This window comes from Cotesia typhae, unplaced genomic scaffold (assembly GCF_013202065.1).
Source record: "Cotesia typhae breed Kobodo isofemale line unplaced genomic scaffold, CoteBio_Ctyphae scaffold_13, whole genome shotgun sequence".
NCBI lineage: Eukaryota > Metazoa > Arthropoda > Insecta > Hymenoptera > Braconidae > Cotesia > Cotesia typhae.
The window spans coordinates 5,882,464-5,900,747 of record NW_027423774.1 but is presented as its reverse complement, the minus strand read 5'-3'; the positions used below and the strand labels follow the sequence as shown (position 1 = coordinate 5,900,747).

General features: G+C 28.7%; 1 protein-coding gene across 1 annotated transcript; it reads left to right on the top strand.

Annotated features, from left to right (window-relative positions):
- Positions 1–6,116: 6,116 nt before the first annotated feature.
- On the top strand, positions 6,117–17,565 carry LOC141535260 (acetylcholinesterase). Its single transcript, XM_074255118.1, has 6 exons — positions 6,117–6,328; positions 8,006–8,765; positions 10,771–11,062; positions 12,364–13,161; positions 13,916–14,091; positions 16,855–17,565. Exons 2-6 carry the CDS (start codon positions 8,045–8,047, stop codon positions 16,986–16,988), a joined length of 2,121 nt encoding a protein of 706 aa, XP_074111219.1. The 5' UTR covers positions 6,117–6,328; positions 8,006–8,044; the 3' UTR covers positions 16,989–17,565.
- The last annotated feature ends 719 nt before the right edge of the window (positions 17,566–18,284 follow it).

Genomic DNA, 18,284 nt, shown 5'->3' with positions numbered 1-18,284 from the left:
AATAATATTGATAAAAAAAATAATAGTTAAGTTGTATAAATAATAATCAAGAGATTCCGTCCGTTGTCATTGTTTTATCTATTTTTTTCGATTAATTACCGCTGGATTTACTAACAAGTAGGTATGCGCTTTTTTTTTTATCAGACCTAGTCATTTTTTTATTTTTAAATAAAATTATTCGCATTAATTATTGAGATAAAAGTTGCGAAAAATAAAATTAATATTTTTTAGCAGTTTTTTATTTAAATAATTATAATGAGTATGAATGTATGAATAAAATTACAATATTTACCACTATATACAATGAATGTAGGTTTATTGTTTTAGTTATAAAAAAAAATGAAAACGAGGAAGGAAATAATAATAATAATAATCGAAGAATAAAATGGTATATGAACGCAATAAATTAAAGTTTATTATTCAATTCTGCATTGAGTTGACGCAGTTGAAGTAATAAGAAAATTTGTCAGAGATGGACGTCTAGAATGTATGAATTTATATCAAACGTAAATTGATATTTTTTTTTTTTTTTTTTTTTTAATTTATTTACATAGAAAAAAAAATTTATTTGAATCAAGTAAATAATTTTTTAGAATTTGTCTTTTTGATTTGAGTAAATTTTTATTTAATTCAAGAATTTTTCGTCTTGATTCAAGACAATTAAACTCTTGAAAATTATTTTCTTGGTTCAAGAATTTTTATCTTAATTAAAATTTTTTTAATAAATTTATTTATTAAAAAAAAATTTTTTTTCAATAAATTTATTAAAAATTTTTTTTTAATAAATTTACTAAAAAATTTTTTTTTAATAAATTTACTAAAAAATAAGTTTATTAAAAAAAAAAATTTTAATAAATTTATTAATAAATGTGAGTGTGAATTTAGCAGACATCTGATCATTTTTTGATAATTTGTAAACAATTTATTTGTTACAAAAGAAATAAAATTAAAAAATGCATATGAAAATTTTCACAAACTTTTTTTATGCAATTTTAAAAATTTTTTTTACAACAATTAAATTAAAATTAATCTACAAATTCTTAAAAATTAGCTGTCTGCTAAATTCACCCTCATTAATAAATAAATTTATTTATTAAAAAAAAATTGTTTAATTTAAATGAAGAAATGAATGAATTATTTTTTGAATTTAAGAGCGCAGGCTTAATTTAAATGAAAATAAATTCATAAAAATAAAATAAGTAGTTACAAAGTAAACTAAAAGTTTTTGTCACGTATAAAATAATTGACTCACGTGGGTACTTAAAAAGTATATACTCAAGAGGCCCTCAACTCTCTCTTATATTACTTTTTTTCCCCTCCGGGTGTAAAGCGTCAACTTTAGCCCCGCTGCGCTAAACAAAGTTTCCGCTTTACACCTTCGTCAGGGAAAAAAATAGTATACACTCCTCGGGAAGTAAATAAGAAAGCCTCAGATCACATGTTTGTTGACCTCGGCTTCGCCTCGGCCAACAATTACATGTGATCTGAGACATTTCTTACTTTACTTCCCTCGGTGTGTAATATACTATTATACTTAAATTTTCGTAAAATTAAAATTCTTAACTCATCCACAAAATTAACTCAAGAAGGAAGTATTACCAACAAGAGTACATGCACACTTGTACAATACTTTGTTCCATATATACCTAATACTCTGAAACTGACCTCTTAACTCTCTGTTGACCCATAGAAACTCGTTAACTATAAACTATCCTCCTTCAATCCTTCAATAGCACACATACCATCGAGTAATCCAGGAAATGAAACACTTCCTATTCATACCAATAAAATAATTATTAATTATATTCGGGATGATATACCTCCCAATTATTATTTATAAATAAAAAAAAAAAAAAGTAAAATTTTATTTATTTATTTTAAATTAACAAAACCGAGGGATGACATAACATCAAATTCTGTTGTGTACTCTTTCGACTGTGAAATAAAATAAAACAACAAAGAGAAATATAATAAAATGTCGTAAAATACAATAGAATTGTTGGGCAACCTGCCAAAAATATCCTCTGACCTTTCTAGACTTTTCAGTCATCAGTCTGTACGCTTTTTTTTTTTTTTTTTTTTTTTTTTTTTTTTTTAACGTTTCTTGAGTTGTACTTCTTTTCAGTTACGCTTAAAGACCTCTAGACTCTTGCAAATATATATTGCATTGAACTTGTCTAAAATTTAATAATTTAGAAAAAAATTGAATTAAAAAATTTTTAAATGAATTAGTCTGTTTTTTTTTTTGTAATAAATTTATAAAAAAAATATGATAACGCCCTTTGAACTTGTTTAAAATTTAAAAATTAAAAAAAAAATTGAATTCAAAAATTTTTAAATAAATTAGTTTTTTTTATAATAAAGTTATGAAAAAATATGATAACGCTCTTTGAACTTGTTTAAAATTTAAAAATTTAGAAAAAAATTAAATTAAAAAATTTTTAAATAAATTAGTTTTTTTTTGTAATAAATTTATTAAAAAATATGATACGATTTAAGTTTATAAAAAGACTATTATCAAATGGAAATAAAACAAGGACAATCGATTGAAACGGAAATAATTTAGCCATATCTTGAGAGTATATAAATAAATAAAATGATAAAAAAAAAAAAAAAAATAGTAATATCTTATTGATGTATGTGTAAAATGTTAACGAATTTAATTATCTTTCATCGATTACTCAAAGAGCGAGAGTACACAAAAGGGGAGTGAAAAGGTTGTGAGAAATAAAAAAGCATTTTCCACTCACTTTTTCTCTCAGGATCGGACTCTTGCTCTCTGAGCATCATCAGTAGCGGAGTAGAGCAGGAGTACCACCAGCCAGCGTACCAGAGTATCCCAGCTTTTATGCTTTCTCATCTCTTGCTTTCTATCCGTCTATCTGATACAGAGTTTATCTTTCTCTGGCGCACAATCCACCGGCTAACCATAGTACAACGTCGTCGTCGTCGTCGTCGTCGTCGTCGTAGCCGTAGCCGTCGTCGGGGTCAATCGATACTAGAGTGTAGGCTTTAGAGAATTTCATCGTTGCGCCTCTTTCTCCATCCACTCTATCCCTTTTATTTTTTTTTTCCTTTATCTCTATAAAACACATCGCACACACTCGACACACTTATCTCTCCTTTGGCTTCCTATACATCTATTTTACCATTAGTTTAATTTTATTTTCTTCTGAAAGTTTCTCTCGCCCGAAAAACTCTAATCACTTTTTCTCTCGTTCCTTGTTAGTTTAATTACAATCGAGCTTGATTCAGAAGCCAGAAAAAAAAAATTAAAAAAAATAAAAATAAAATCCCCGACATGTTAATTCAATAGTTTTTCATTTCAGCGAATTATTTCGTACGATTAATAACCAGCAGCTAATTCCGTGAGCGAGTGAGTATATTGAAGCAAGTAAACAGGAGTTTGCTGATAGCACAGTTTGCATTATGTATCAGAAAGCCGGGGCTAAAGCTCGAGCATAACCAGAAGCAATAGCGGGGCTCTGATACTGATACTGATGCTGTGCATACGCAGAAACTCCTGCGATTATTGTTGTTATTGTTACTGCTGCAGCAATAGCGCTTGATCTATGCTGCCTCTTTGTATGTGGGGTCAATCGTTGGAACATGTCTCTAGGCTACTACCGCTGCTAGTTTGTATTAGCACATATGCCGCATTGCTGCATCATCAGTTGCATTATCCTGCACCAGGCAATAGACTATTCATCATTTACAAAAAAAGTTTCTATGGAAGGATGAAATTTTTTTTTTTCGATAAATAGAAAGAAAAAAGGAAGGAAGTAGTGTAAATGTAGACCCAGGAATAGAGGGTAGCTGAGGCCAAAAGGCAGATAGAAATTTCAGTTTAGTAAAGCCATATAGTGCGGTATAAAGTAGTTTCAGTGGGGAAATAGGTTTCGGTGTCTGGTACCAGTGGCCGTTAACGCGGCAAATACTGCATCATCCTCTACACATTCTCAACATTCTCTCATATGTATATCTTCTTTAGCACCTACGCGAATCCTTATTCTATATAGATAATACCGCTGCTTTTTATCACATACCTCTAGCATCCTCGACTTTATTAGACGACTTTTTTTAAATAAAAAATAATAAAAATAGAAGCGCCATCATACGGATATATTCGTACAACCAAATCGACTGTATGAAATTCAATTCAGAGAGACTCTTCTCTGTATTTAGATATACGTATATGCCCAAATGTACGCAATGCGCCTCTTTATAATTTCTTTGTCCTCTTTAAACTTTTTTAAAAATTTTTTATTTATTATTATTATTATTATTATTATTCTACAAAAATTTTATGTTATTAATAACAATAGTAATTAAATATTTTTTCTTTCTAAAGATTTGAAAATCTAAAAATAATTATAATATAATGTTTTTTATTTTTTAATTGTATTATTATTATTATTTATTTAAAAAAAATTCAAATGGAAAAAATTAAATAATATCACATAAGTACTGATGATATATTTATATAAAGTTTAATCAAATAAATTTGAAGAAGAAAAATCAATAAATAAATTTCACTTTATAATTTAGAATTTTAATGTTGAAAAAAATAAATATTTAATATTTTTTTTATATCATTAAATTTTAATAATGAATGAATTTATTTATGCAAGCTCAATGTCAATTCAGTAGTGATTTATTTGAAGAATTTAATAGTATTAGGGCATACGTAGTTAATATTGTAAATTTAAAACCCAAGTCACGGTAAAACTTGGCCTGCGTCCCACTAATTTATATCTATAACAACAATCGTATGATGTAATGGTGTGACCTAATAAAAAGTCCATGTTATTATAGTTATTATTATTATTATTATTATTATTATATTAAACGTGTGTGTTGAAGAGAGAGTGTAGATATTACCTTGTTAGATATATATTATATATATATATATATATATATATATATATATATGTATATGGTAGTGCATTGCAGAGTCTATTTGAGGTCTGTCGGGTTGCGGTATGGAACAGGAAGGAAATGGGCGAATAATGGCACTAAGGAGTGTATAGTAAAGTAGGGAGCTATTCCGAGCCCATTCTCGTTATCAACGATGACCATCGTTACCACACAATACCCCTTTACTATATATATATATATACACATATATACGTCTCCAGAGAGCTGTCATAAAATTTAAATGGGTTCTCGATTACCATCGAGTCAACACTCGGTTTCATCTACAGATTACTCTGATTTTCCGATATAAAATACTCTCTCTTTTGTATTGCACTCCAATTAAAATTTTTATCTGAATCGTTATTGTAGACAGAATCATTTATTGTGCCTATTATATCATGACTGATGACGAAAAATTTAACCTTGACCGATTGATAAGATATGGGCCTGTCATAATTCGCGATATCGCTCTCGCGTGATCGCTTTTAACGATTCACTTGAATATTTTTTATTTTCTCAATTATTTGCCCTTCGAAAAAATTAAAAAAAAATAAAAATCAACTGTCTGTTAAGAGTAAATGTCACGAGTAAACTTTTTTAGGTGAAAAAAAGGATATCAGATTTTTTATGACACTTTGATGTCGGAAGATTAGCATTTAAAGAGCGTCCAGCTCTATTTTATATATACATACATATATATTGGTATCATCGGGGTGTATAATGTGCTAGAGAGTGATAAAAATGTAAGTAAAATTCACCTGGAAAAGGAAATATGTATCAAAGTATATATATGTATAATACAGAGTTGAGTTGAGAGTCGAGAGGGTCGTAGTCGAGAGTTATGGATAGCCTAGGAGCACGTTAATCCAGTGACACCTCTAGGTCACTCGTTACACCGAACTCGTTGGGGGTTGGTTGTACTAGTTGTGCTATATATATTTATACAGTTATATATACTGCTGAAAGTTTAAAGGTGGTACGGAAGGATAAAGCTAAGACAAGAAAGAGGAACGAGGAAAGAGGATTACTTTTCGTTTGTTGGTTCTCGTAACGGGCCACTATCGCATGCTCCCTCGCGTGATTCTGAAACATATCACCTATACACTATAGTATATATTTACTCGTACATCGTTGTTAAATCTATGTATTATGCTTTTGCTTTACTATTACTTTTTTTTTTTTTTTTTCAGGGTAAAAAAAAAAAAAAAAAAAAAAAAAAAACATGATTGATAATTATTCGGGGATGTAGCTGATGGGACGTGTAATTTGATGATAAATCCCTTTCTCCCACAAGAAAGACCAATTGTTACTGTCAGAGTGATTGAATTATTAAGTGATTGGCAATTAAAATCGATAATCAGCATCCCCCTGTCAACGGAGAAGGACGTCTGGGCGTCCTCATCGACGTGAGGTAAAAGTTTGTAAATAAAATTGTTTACAATAAACTCAAGTTTGAATGTTGTGAGAGAAAGATTTATTATTGGATGGAAAGAATTTATTTTATTGAAAAAAAAAAAAAAAAAAAAAAAAATTAATAATTGATATTATTACAATTAACTGAGAAAAAATTATTTTTAAAAAAATTTACAAACTAGAAATTTATTTGATTGAAATTTTAATTTTTTTTGCTGAAGAAATAAGAATTTTTATCTTCCCGCTAAAAAAATTGAAAATTTAAAAAAATCGGGAAGTTATTGTTTTTCGAAAATCGAGTTTTCATTATATCTCAACGTTTTGAGGTTCTAGAAAGCATCTCTGACTATTTCTGCGATGGTGTCTGTATGTCTGTATCCAAAATTTTGTTTATATCACAATTTAGAAGAAAAATTTTTATTCCTTCAGCTAATAAGTAAAATTGTTTTAAATTTCAAACAAATTACTAGCAACCTTGCAGTCACTATATGACTGCCGTGACTTTTAAACTATAAATAAATAAAATTTGGCTTAATGAAATAATGAATTTTGTTAAATTGCACCGTATTTGCTTAACTATTTACGTTTTTAAAAATATAAGCTCATCCCAATATTACTCTCATCAAGAGCTTTCATTTGAGTACCCACATGCATTTTGGTATATTTTTCATATATACATATATATAATATATATAAATATATGAAAAATTGATGTGGGTACTCAAATGAAAGGTCTCGATGAGTAGAATGTCGGAGTGAACTTATATCTTTAAAAATGTCAATACTCAATTCTCAAAATACAAAGTAATTTTTTAACTATGTATCTAGAGATAGAAAATTTTTGAATGCAGCCTAAATACTTTTCATCATAAATTGACTATTGGTGAGAATGATATGAAACCTTGAAAAGGTACAGATTTAAGTCAAGACCTTTGCATTGATACTAAATTTCACTAAAATAATCGATTTTGTCATATGACTATCCTGGACACAAAATTTTTCTTATTCTTTTAATAATATAGATTACATTATTGCTAATTTTTCTAAAAATAATTTTTTTTTCAGTCTAGGTAAACAAAAAAATATCTTTAATTGAATTAAAAAATTTTTCTTTGATCAATTCTTCCAAATTTTCAAAAAAGAAAATATTTTATTGACAATTATCAATAATTTATGTTCTTGCACTGAAAAAAAAATCGACATAAAATTTATTTAAATCAACAAATGTTTCTTAGTTTAAAAAATTTTTTTAATGAATAAAAAATAATCGAAAAGAAGAAATAAAAAATCCCGATTAAATTTTCGTAAATTATTTTAACACTTATTAATGTAATTTCAACAAATATTTGTAGCAAGACTTTACAAAAATTTTTAATTTTAGTTATCAGATAACATTTGTCAACTATTACGAAAATTATCACACGGAAAAAAATAAACTGTAAAATTCACTCGGATTCCGGTTAATTTTTATAGTTTCAATTAGTAAAGCGGACATCGGGGTGGCAAAAAAATAAATATTATACAGAACTTAATGTAGAAAGTGTAAAAGCCAGAATTTATAATTTAATATCGAAATCAAGTGATTAGTAGCTGTCACTATAATAAATAACGAATGTCTCATCCCGATGAAATTTTTCGTAAATTAGAAATAAATAAAAATTTTTTGGAATTTCAGGCGTGAAGGGGAGTTGAGGAGAGGAGTGGCGCGAGGACGATGGCAATGACGAGAGGTCGAAGCGCCCTCCTTAATGTAGAAACGTTGGTAGTGTTAACGGTGGTTGTTGCGTCAACGCTGGACTTGGGAGCAAGAGCAACACCCTCGCACAGAAGTCGTCACCATGCGGATTTTTCCCACGAAGAGCTCGGGCAGCAGCAGCAGCCGCAGCAGCAGCACAACCACGATCACGAGCACGAGCACGAGCATGACCACGAGCACGAGCATGAGCACCACCATCGCCAGCAGCCGCAAAAGAGCATTCCGCTCAAGATGACCAGCGGCGCGGCGGAGCACCACCAGCTGGACAGTTTGAAAGAGTTTGAGGATCTCGGGGCAGCCAGGGCAGAGGCGTTATTTACTGAGCCCGGAGATGACTCGTTGATCGTAAAGACGAGGAAGGGCCGAGTGAAAGGTGTCACCCAGACGGCCGCCAGCGGCAAGAAGGTTGACGCCTGGTATGGCATCCCCTACGCGGAAAAGCCGATAGGAGCCCTCAGATTTCGGCATCCTCGGCCGGCCGAGCGGTGGGATGGCATACTTAACGCCACCCAGCTGCCTAATAGCTGCGTCCAGATCCTCGATACAGTCTTTGGGGACTTTGTCGGAGCGACCATGTGGAACCCCAACACTCCTTTGAGCGAGGACTGTCTCTACATTAATGTCGTCGTTCCTCAGCCTCGTCCGAGGAACGCCGCTGTTATGGTATGGATTTTTGGTGGTGAGTTTTTTTTTTTTTTTTTTTTTCTTCTACTTTGCTGCAGTAAGAGTTTTAAGTTTGGAAAATCCAAAAGCACGTCTCATAACAGTGCTTTAATTTTTAAGAAAAAATTTATTTTTTCCACAGAAAAAAAAATTTTGAAGAATTTCATCTTCTTGGTTTGAGTTTAAAAATTCTTAAGGTAGTACTACCGTTACCACAAGAGTCAAATCCCAAAGCCTAACCTTATTTTATTAACGTAGTAGATTTTCTTATACTAAATCACGTTGAAGAAAGAGAGACAGAGATAAATTTTGAATGTTTTTTATTAATAAATATTCTCATATGCTCGGAAACCATACTGACTGTTATAAAATATGTTCTAGATGTTATTTACTCTGGTTGTCTTAATTTTTATTAGATTCTGAACGTCCAGTTTTGTGAAATAAAATAAAGTCTGTGATTTTCCATAAGGATCAATGGTAAAAGCAAAAATGTGTAAATATTAATATCTTTTTTTCAGGACTCGCCAGGCTTTCAAAAATTTTACTACTTAGTTATGATATTATAAAGTACCAATTTACCAAATTTCATTAAATTCTGAACGTCAATTCTAAAACCGGTAGTACTACCTTAAACTAAGAAATTTCACTTGGTTTAAGTACTTTTTATTTGATTTAAAAATTTTTTGTCTTGATTCAAGACAATAAAGTTCTTCAAAATTATTTTCTTGGTTCAAGAATTTTACTCTTGATTCAAGTTAATTTTTTTTTTCAGTGTGAGTAATGAAATTATAAAATGCATAGAATAAGTAATAAAAATAAAAAAAAAATTATCCTACGAAGTAATTCAGATTACAGTGAATATAATTAAATTAAGTGATTCAGGTTATTATGGATCAATTCTTTCTATCTTAATATCGCCATGGACCATGGCATCTATTACATGCAAACATAATTACACATTAGCAATATTCTTTACAAAATTTCCTCAACAAAAAGAAATTTTTTAAAATTGTTTAAATAACAAAAAAAAAATTTATAAAAATTTTTGAAGAGAATTTAGGAGAAAATTTTTTTGAAAAATTTATTGAAACATTTTCTAGAATATTGTTCTTTTTGTTGTTTAAAGAAGTTTTGTAAAAAATATGTTGTGTAGGATAATTTTGTAATGTGTAATTATGTTTGTATGTAATAGATACCTGAAGAAGCCATGGTTCATGGTGAAACGTCGCTGAATTGAAAATTTTTTCACCCTGAGACAATTTTTCTCTTGAATATTTGATACCCATTTTATATTATTTTAGCGTGCAATTATACATATTGAATGAAAAAAAATGATTTAATATTATTTGATCTTCCCATTTGACATGTTAGTCATTAAAAATATTAATAAAAATTTACTATCAAGATATTTAATTTTTTGGAGCAAGAGAAAAATTTTCTCAAGGCAAGAAAATTTACTTCTATCAAGAACAAAATTTTTTGGAGCAAGAGACTGAATTTTCTTAAAACAAGAAGAGTTTCTTGACTTAAATAAATTTTCTTGAATCAACATACGTATCTCTTAAAGCAAGAGAATTAATTTTGTTGGAATAAGTGAAATTTCTTGTAAAAAAAAAATTTTTTTTTGCTCGAGAAAATAATTAAGAAGAAAAATAATTTTTTATTAAAAATTTGAAAATTGTTTTTATTTTTTTTTTCAAATCGAAAAAAAAATTTTTTTAGCAAAAAAAACCCAAAGATAAAAATTTTAATTTCTTTAGCTAATAAAATTATTTAAAAATTCAAGCAAATAAATTTATTTTTCCAATAATGAGAATTTTTCTTGACCTTGACTAATCAGGAGTAACCTTTTAAAGTTATGAGGCGTGCAAAAAAAAAAAAAAAAAAAAAAAAAAAAAAAAAAAAGAAAGAAAGGAATAAAACCCCGCAAATAAAGCGGTAAGCGCTCATCGTTAGCGCATCTCGATACGATCTCGTTTGCAGCAGCCACGCGTATACGCGTTGGCACGCGTTTGCTCCAGGTGGGTTTTACTCCGGCTCAGCGACGCTAGACGTATACGACCCGAAGACCCTGGTCTCTGAGGAGAACATCGTGCTGGTGTCAATGCAGTACCGGGTCGCCAGTTTGGGGTTCATGTATTTCGGTACTTCGGACGTCCCAGGGAACGCCGGGCTTTTTGATCAGATGATGGCGCTCCAGTGGGTCAGGGACAACATCGCCGCGTTTGGAGGTAATCCGGATAATGTTACCCTCTTTGGAGAGAGCGCAGGCGCGGTATCTGTTTCAATGCACTTGCTTTCGCCGCTTTCCAGGTAATTCCGCAAAGTCATCCTAAAATAATTGATACAATTGTTCCATGATTCTTGATAATCCGACAAAATATTCCGGCAAAAATATCCCCAGATAAAATATCCTAAAAAAAAAAAAAATCCCAGACAAAATATTTTAAATATTTTGTCTTAAATTTTTCAATAAAACAATTCAATCCAATAAATTTGAAAAAAAATATTTTTTTCAGTCTAGGTAAACAAAAAACTAGCTTTAATTGAATTAAAAAAAATTTCTTTGATCAATTCTTCAAAATTTTCAGAAAAGTAAATATTTTATTGACAATTATCAATAATTCATGTTCTTTCGACGGGCCACGTTTGCATTATATAATGTAATTTTTCCATTTTTTTTTTTTCGTGTATTAATTAATCTTAAAAAAATTAATATTTAAGGTACCGGCGTCTACTACTAGAGAACTCTTCTACTCTTCTCTACTAGAGAAGACTTTAGCGAAAGCGGTTATTTTAAATAGCATTTCTACACGGAGAAAATTAAATAATAGCAGTTACTATCTAGATGTGGTAAAAAATTTTACCATCAACCTGATCGTAGTGAATACTATTTAGATGGTTGTAGAAATCATCTAGGTGGTAGCATTTACCATATTTATAATAATTGTTACTATCCTGTATGTTAATTATAGTTAATTACTATTATTATCCTAAATAGTTATATTTATAATTTCTGATGGTAACATTTACCATCAGGAATTATAGCAGCTACTATCTAAGGTAGTAAGTAGAATTTAAATATCAGGGTTTAAAAACTAGTCAAAGACGTAAATATATACTGATATAAGCTCATCCTGATGTTAGATTACACTCATCAAGAGCTTTCGTTTGAGTACCCACATGCATTTTTTATATATTTTTCATATATACATGTATATAATATATATAAATATATTAAATATATTTTCTTTAATTTTCTTTCCATGTACTTGAAAATTATTGAATTTTTGATCAATTTTTTCATAGAATTCAATAATATTAATTACTATCCTTGATAGTAAATATAACCATCCTGATAGTAACTGTTGTCATCCTGATTTTAACTGATGATAATTTCTATCATTTAATTTTCTCCGTGTATATATCACTTAGGCCTTATTACCCGCGGGTACCTTATTAATTAATTTAAAAAAAATGAAAATTAATATTTATATATTTAAATGTTTTGTCGCAGTGATATTTAGTCTCAGGGATATTTTTTCAGGGTATCAAGAGTCCTAATACCAATAAAATACTAAAATAAAAATAATACTAATTATTTGAAACAATAGGCATCTATTTAACCAAGCAATTATGCAGTCCGGCTCACCAACAGCTCCCTGGGCAATAATATCCCGTGAGGAATCTATTGTACGTGGATTAAGATTAGCCGAAGCTGTTGGATGTCCTCACGATAGAAATAATTTACGCTCAGTGATTGATTGTCTTGTAACAATAGATCCACTGGATTTAGTTAACAATGAATGGGGCACACTTGGTATATGTGAATTTCCATTCGTCCCGGTTATCGACGGGGCATTTTTAGACGAAACACCCCAGCAGTCACTTGCCACCGCTTCTTTCAAAAAAGCTAACATTTTAATGGGATCAAACACCGAGGAGGGATATTATTTTATTATTTACTATTTGACAGAATTATTCCGCATAGACGGCACTGAGGATGTTAAAGTTTCTCAAGAAGAGTTTCACAGAGCTGTTACTGAATTGAATCCCTATGTTAATTCTATAGCGAGGCGCGCTATTATTTATGAATACACTAATTGGCTAAATCCCGATGATCCCAATGCTAATCGCAATGCGATTGACAAAATTGTCGGGGACTATCAGTTTACCTGCAATGTCAATGAATTTGCAGCTCGGTACGCTGAGACCGGGAATACTGTTTATATGTACTACTATCAGCACAGATCTACTAATAATCCCTGGCCAAGATGGACCGGGGTTATGCATGCTGATGAAATTAGTTATATTTTTGGAGAACCCCTGGATCCTTCTAAAGGATACACTCCGCAAGAAATTACTCTTTCTAAAAGGATGATGCGTTATTGGGCTAATTTTGCTAAAACTGGGTATGTTATTTTATTAATTTTTATTTTTATTTAATTTTTTTTATTGTTTTAAATTCAAACTTTTTTTTAGAGATAATTTTAATGTTTTTTTAAGACACTGAAATAATTTTTAAAGGCATTAGAAAATTTTTTATAATTTTTAACAATTAAATTTCTATTAAAAAAATTTAATAAAAAAATTTTATTGTGTGGAAATTTTTAAAAAAATTTTGTAGCAATTAAATTTCTATTAAAAAAATTTGATAAAAAAATTTTATTATGTGAAAATTAAAAAAATTTTTTTTTATAATTTTATAGCAATTAAATAATTATTAAAAGAATTTAATAAAAAAAATTCCACGCATGAAAATTAAAGAAATTTTTTACACTAATAAAATTATTGTAAAAAAAATTAATGTTAAATTTACAAAAAAAATTATCAGTGGAAATTCTTGAAGAATTTTTTTTTAATAAAATTATTATTAAAAAAATTAAATTTACTAAATAGATAATTTGTTATTTCATGGCAATGAAATAATTATCAAAAGAATTTAATGAAAAAAAAATTCCCTACATGAAAATTAAAGAAATTTTTATAGTAATAAAATTAATGTTTAAATTTAAAAAAAATTATCAGTGGAAATTCTTGAAGAATTTTTTTATAACAAAATTATTATTAAAAAAATTAAATATTTTTATTTTTTTTTTATTTTTATTTTATTTATCTGGTAAAGATATACTAAACAAATAATTTGTTATTTATTATATTTAACAGAGATCCAAATATGGGAGACGACGGATCGTGGACTGAAGCATTCTGGCCCCAACACACGGCTAAAAATCTAGAATATTTAACTCTAGACACAAACACCACCGAAGTTGGTCAGGGGATAAGAGTGCGACAGTGTGCTTTCTGGAAAAACTACCTCCCAAACCTCATTGCCGACACCAGTGAGTATTTAACTTCATTAAATTAACTTATATAATCGTCGGGTGTCATATCACTTAGCATTACAGCAGGAGCTTCAAAGAGACAATCGATCTCGTTAATTGTCGCGTAATTGGCAACCGCGCGGCTCAGCGGTTTCCTGTCGCACAAATGTGGGATATGGCTTAATGCCAAATCGTGCATCTATAAATCGTTTTATCATCCACATTAGACTAATAGTTATACCAAAAAAATTTTTTTAACAAATAAAAAGGCCGGAACGGAAGTAGATTTCATTTTGATAATAATAATTCCCATTTTTCACTATTTTAAATATAAATTAATAAAATATTTAAAATTTTGAGCTTAAAAATCTGATAGGAATTTCACAGAACACTATTTTTGGAATATTCAAACCCAAATAACTTTTAAGTGAATCAATCTCATCGAAATTCGATTTTTACAATACAATAACTTTCCAATAATTTGGAAATTGTTGATTTTTTATGAAATCTACTAAAACGAGTGCAATAGCAAATTTTTATATTTAGCATAGCGGATTATGACTTAATTTTAAGACTACACATATAATATGGTACTTAAATTAAAATTGATTTAAAGAGCCTTCAGATGTAATTTTTAGAAGTTCAAAAAGTTATCGTAATCAAAAGTTATTTAAGGAAAAAAGTGAGAAAATGTGAATTTTTACGATTTTGAAAATTTCAAAATTTTCTAATTTCGAAACTATTCAATTGATTGAGCTTATCTTCGAACTTAACCTTGGTATTAAGCCATATATAGTGTGTAAGGATGTACAACAATTTTTTAAAATTCCGACGCAGAGTACCAACGACAAAGTTCGATTTCTATGAAATCTACTAATGAAATTTCATTAATTAGAATTAACTTTTAATTTATCGTCATTTCTGACACAATTGATTAAGGAAGATAATGAAGCATGTGAATTAAAGCTTATTTAATAAGCTTTCAGATACAGTTTACGAAAAAAAAACGAAGTTATCGCATTCAAAAGTTATTGCAAGAAAAACCAAAAAAAGTTGAATTTTTTCGCGATTTTTGAAATTTTTAATCTGCTCTTATTCGTGGTCTACTTGATTGAGGGAAATGAATAAGCATGGAAATTGAAGGTTATTAAATAAGCTTCAAGATACAATTTACAAAAATATGAAAAGTTATTGCATTCAAAAGTTATTGCAAGGAAAACCAAAAAAAGTTGAATTTTTCAAAATTTTGAATCAGCTCGTATTTCTAAAATAACCGACCGATTCATCTCATTCTCGAACTTAACCTCGGTAATTATCCGTAGAATATGGACGCTAAGTTTAATGAAGATCCGTTAAAAATTGAGAGAGTTAGAGTAGAGACAAGGCCGGTTATATCGTATGTACACAAACTTTTGAACCATATACATTTTCTGACTCAGATTGACGAGCTGAGTAAGAATATACAAATATTTTTCAAAAATTGCAATAGTTAGATTTCTATGAAATCTACTAAAAATTATCCAACAAGATTTATTCTGTTAAAAAGTTTTTCAAGAGCATCTCTATATATATAAGCAAAATATATATGTATATTAGAATAATCGTTTGTATATATGTAAAAAAAAAGTCATCTCATCTTAAGATGAGATTGGTGAGTTTGAGTACACTCAAGGAGACTAGATTCACTAGAGAAAGAAAAAAAAAGAAAAAAGACACTGGATGTTATAATAAAGCAGAAAAAAAATATATATATATATAGTTAGGAAAAGCGGAATTGCGGGACGGGTAGTATTACGTGAAAGCAACGATAGGGAGTGTGAGAGACTCTACCCGGTATGGATCGATGCCACCGCATCGGCGGGTCGCGCACACCCAAACGCCTGGTTCACCTCTCTTTCCTATCCCGACGTTGACGTCTACGTCTACGTCCTGGCGGGCTTTTACTGCTGCTGTTGCTTTAACAGCTGGTTATGAAGCTGATTCGTGTTTGGGAGAGACCCTCGTCTCTCCCCTCCGATGCAGCTCTGTACAATATTTTTTTTATTATTTAGGGGAAATAGATTCTGTGTAAATCCTTGCTCCCGTCATTACACTCACAAATCTAGAAATAAAAATAATAATAAGAATAAAATGAATGCACCACGTGTCTCTCCCTTTGAGCTTTTTCATCCCTCAAATCCGTATTAATATATTGTATTTAATTACACTGACGTGCATCCCCCTAAATTTTTATTTTTATCGAATTTGTGGATATTGTTCGGCGGGTAATATATTATTTTATTGACAGATCCTGTAATAATATCGATTAGATACTTAAATAGCGTGATGTATTAGTTATTGTTGATAAACCCATAAAAATAGAGCGTGATAAGTAATTCCCGTAACCTAGTTTTTAAATTCATATAAATATTGTTAAAAAGCATTTATATGGCCTGGAGGATAAAAGTTTATATTACAATTCGGAAGAGTAAGAGTATTATTGTTATTATTATTATATAGAGAGAGCATTGAGAGGTAAAAAGATCCCTTGAGGGTAATATTAACCGTCATTTTATATCATACCTCTCGTGGGTATAAAAAAGGTATAAAACTAGTCTATTATGATATGTATGTTGATTATTGATGTTGAAATAGATAGATAGATGGATAATAACACACGCGAGATGACAATTTAGATTAAAAAGTATCATAAGAATCATAAAATCTGATTTTTTATTCAACCAATATAAATCCACGGATAAAATAATTATTTTAATTAATATTTGTTGTTTTTTTATTTAGATACACTGGAGATGTCATCAAAAGAAACCTGCAGTGGCAGTACGTCGGGTACGGACACTGTTTTTACGGTCTGTCTGGCAATTACCAGTCTCTTAGTGTTTTCAGTACTGCCCATCACCAGCATACCGGCTTGAAGCTACATCTAGTCACTCATCAACAAATATTATTATTGATATATAGTATTCTCAAGATATTTTAATTATTATTAAAATAATTATATTCATTTTATTTATTTTTTTTTTTTTTTTTTTTTTCATTTGTAAAATAAAATATAAATAATACGTGTAAGTATTACTTTAAATTTATAAAATTTTGTCACTATATTCGTATTATATTCAACACGGCATGTATATTTACACCGAGTTTATTCTCGCTTCACGAATTGCGGATTAAGTGACTGTCGATTTGATTTTTACGCTCGATTAACAATCGATCTGCAACTCGTTATACAATCGCAGACATATCATTCTTTACGTAAAATGCTATACAGTAGATATATATCTATATTATATATTATATATTATGTACTGCATATGTTACAGATAAATACATACCTACGGAGATATATTCGACTATGTACATAAGATACACAGGATTATAAGAAGATAAATTTCAGTTTTTTTTTTTTCTTTTTAATAATTTCATTTTTAAAAAAAATTTTGTACATTTTTTTTTTCTTAATTAAAAATTTAAAAAAAAAATTTATTTGCTGCTGGGTGATGAAAAAAAATTCAAAAATTGAAGAAAAAAAAATTAAATAATTTTTTAGAAATTTTAAATTAAAAAAAAAATTTTTTTTTTTCAATTTTATTTGCTAATAATTAAATAAAAAAAAATTAAACAATTTTTGGTGAGTTCAAAATTTGAAAAAAAAATTAAACAATTTTTTATGAATTAAAAATAGAAAAAAAAATTTATTTCCAGTAATTAATGAAAAAAAAGTTAAACAGTTGTTTGTAAATTAAAAATAAAAAAAAATTTTTTTGTTCAATTATTTTATATGCTAATAATTAGAGAAATTATTTGTTAATTAAAAATTTTTAAAAAATTTTAAATGATAATTTTATTTGCTAATAAATAAATAAAAAAATTCAACAATTTTTTTGTGAATTAAAAATAGAACAAAAAAAAATTTTATTTGCCGCTAATTAATTAAAAAAAAAAAGTTAAACAGTTGTTTGTAAATTAAAAATAAGAAAAAAAAATTTTTCTAATGATAATTTTATTTGCTAATAATTAAATGAAAAAAATTCAAGAATTTTTTGTGAATTAAAAATAGAACAAAAAAAAATTTTATTTGCCGCTAATTAATTAAAAAAAAAAAGTTAAACAATTGTTTGTAAATTAAATATAAAACAAGTGTTTTTTTGCAACACACAATTTTCTTTATTCTTGTGTATCCACATAAAAGTATGTATTTATTTATAAGT

Bases quoted from the DNA above. Each gene is read 5' to 3' on its own strand.
- LOC141535260 (XM_074255118.1), top strand. From the start codon at position 8,045: ATGGCAATGACGAGAGGTCGAAGCGCCCTCCTTAATGTAGAAACGTTG. The intron at 8,766-10,770 runs GTGAGTTTTTTT...CGTTTGCTCCAG, and splicing joins TATGGTATGGATTTTTGGTG to GTGGGTTTTACTCCGGCTCA. The intron at 14,092-16,854 runs GTGAGTATTTAA...TTTTTTATTTAG, and splicing joins AAACCTCATTGCCGACACCA to ATACACTGGAGATGTCATCA.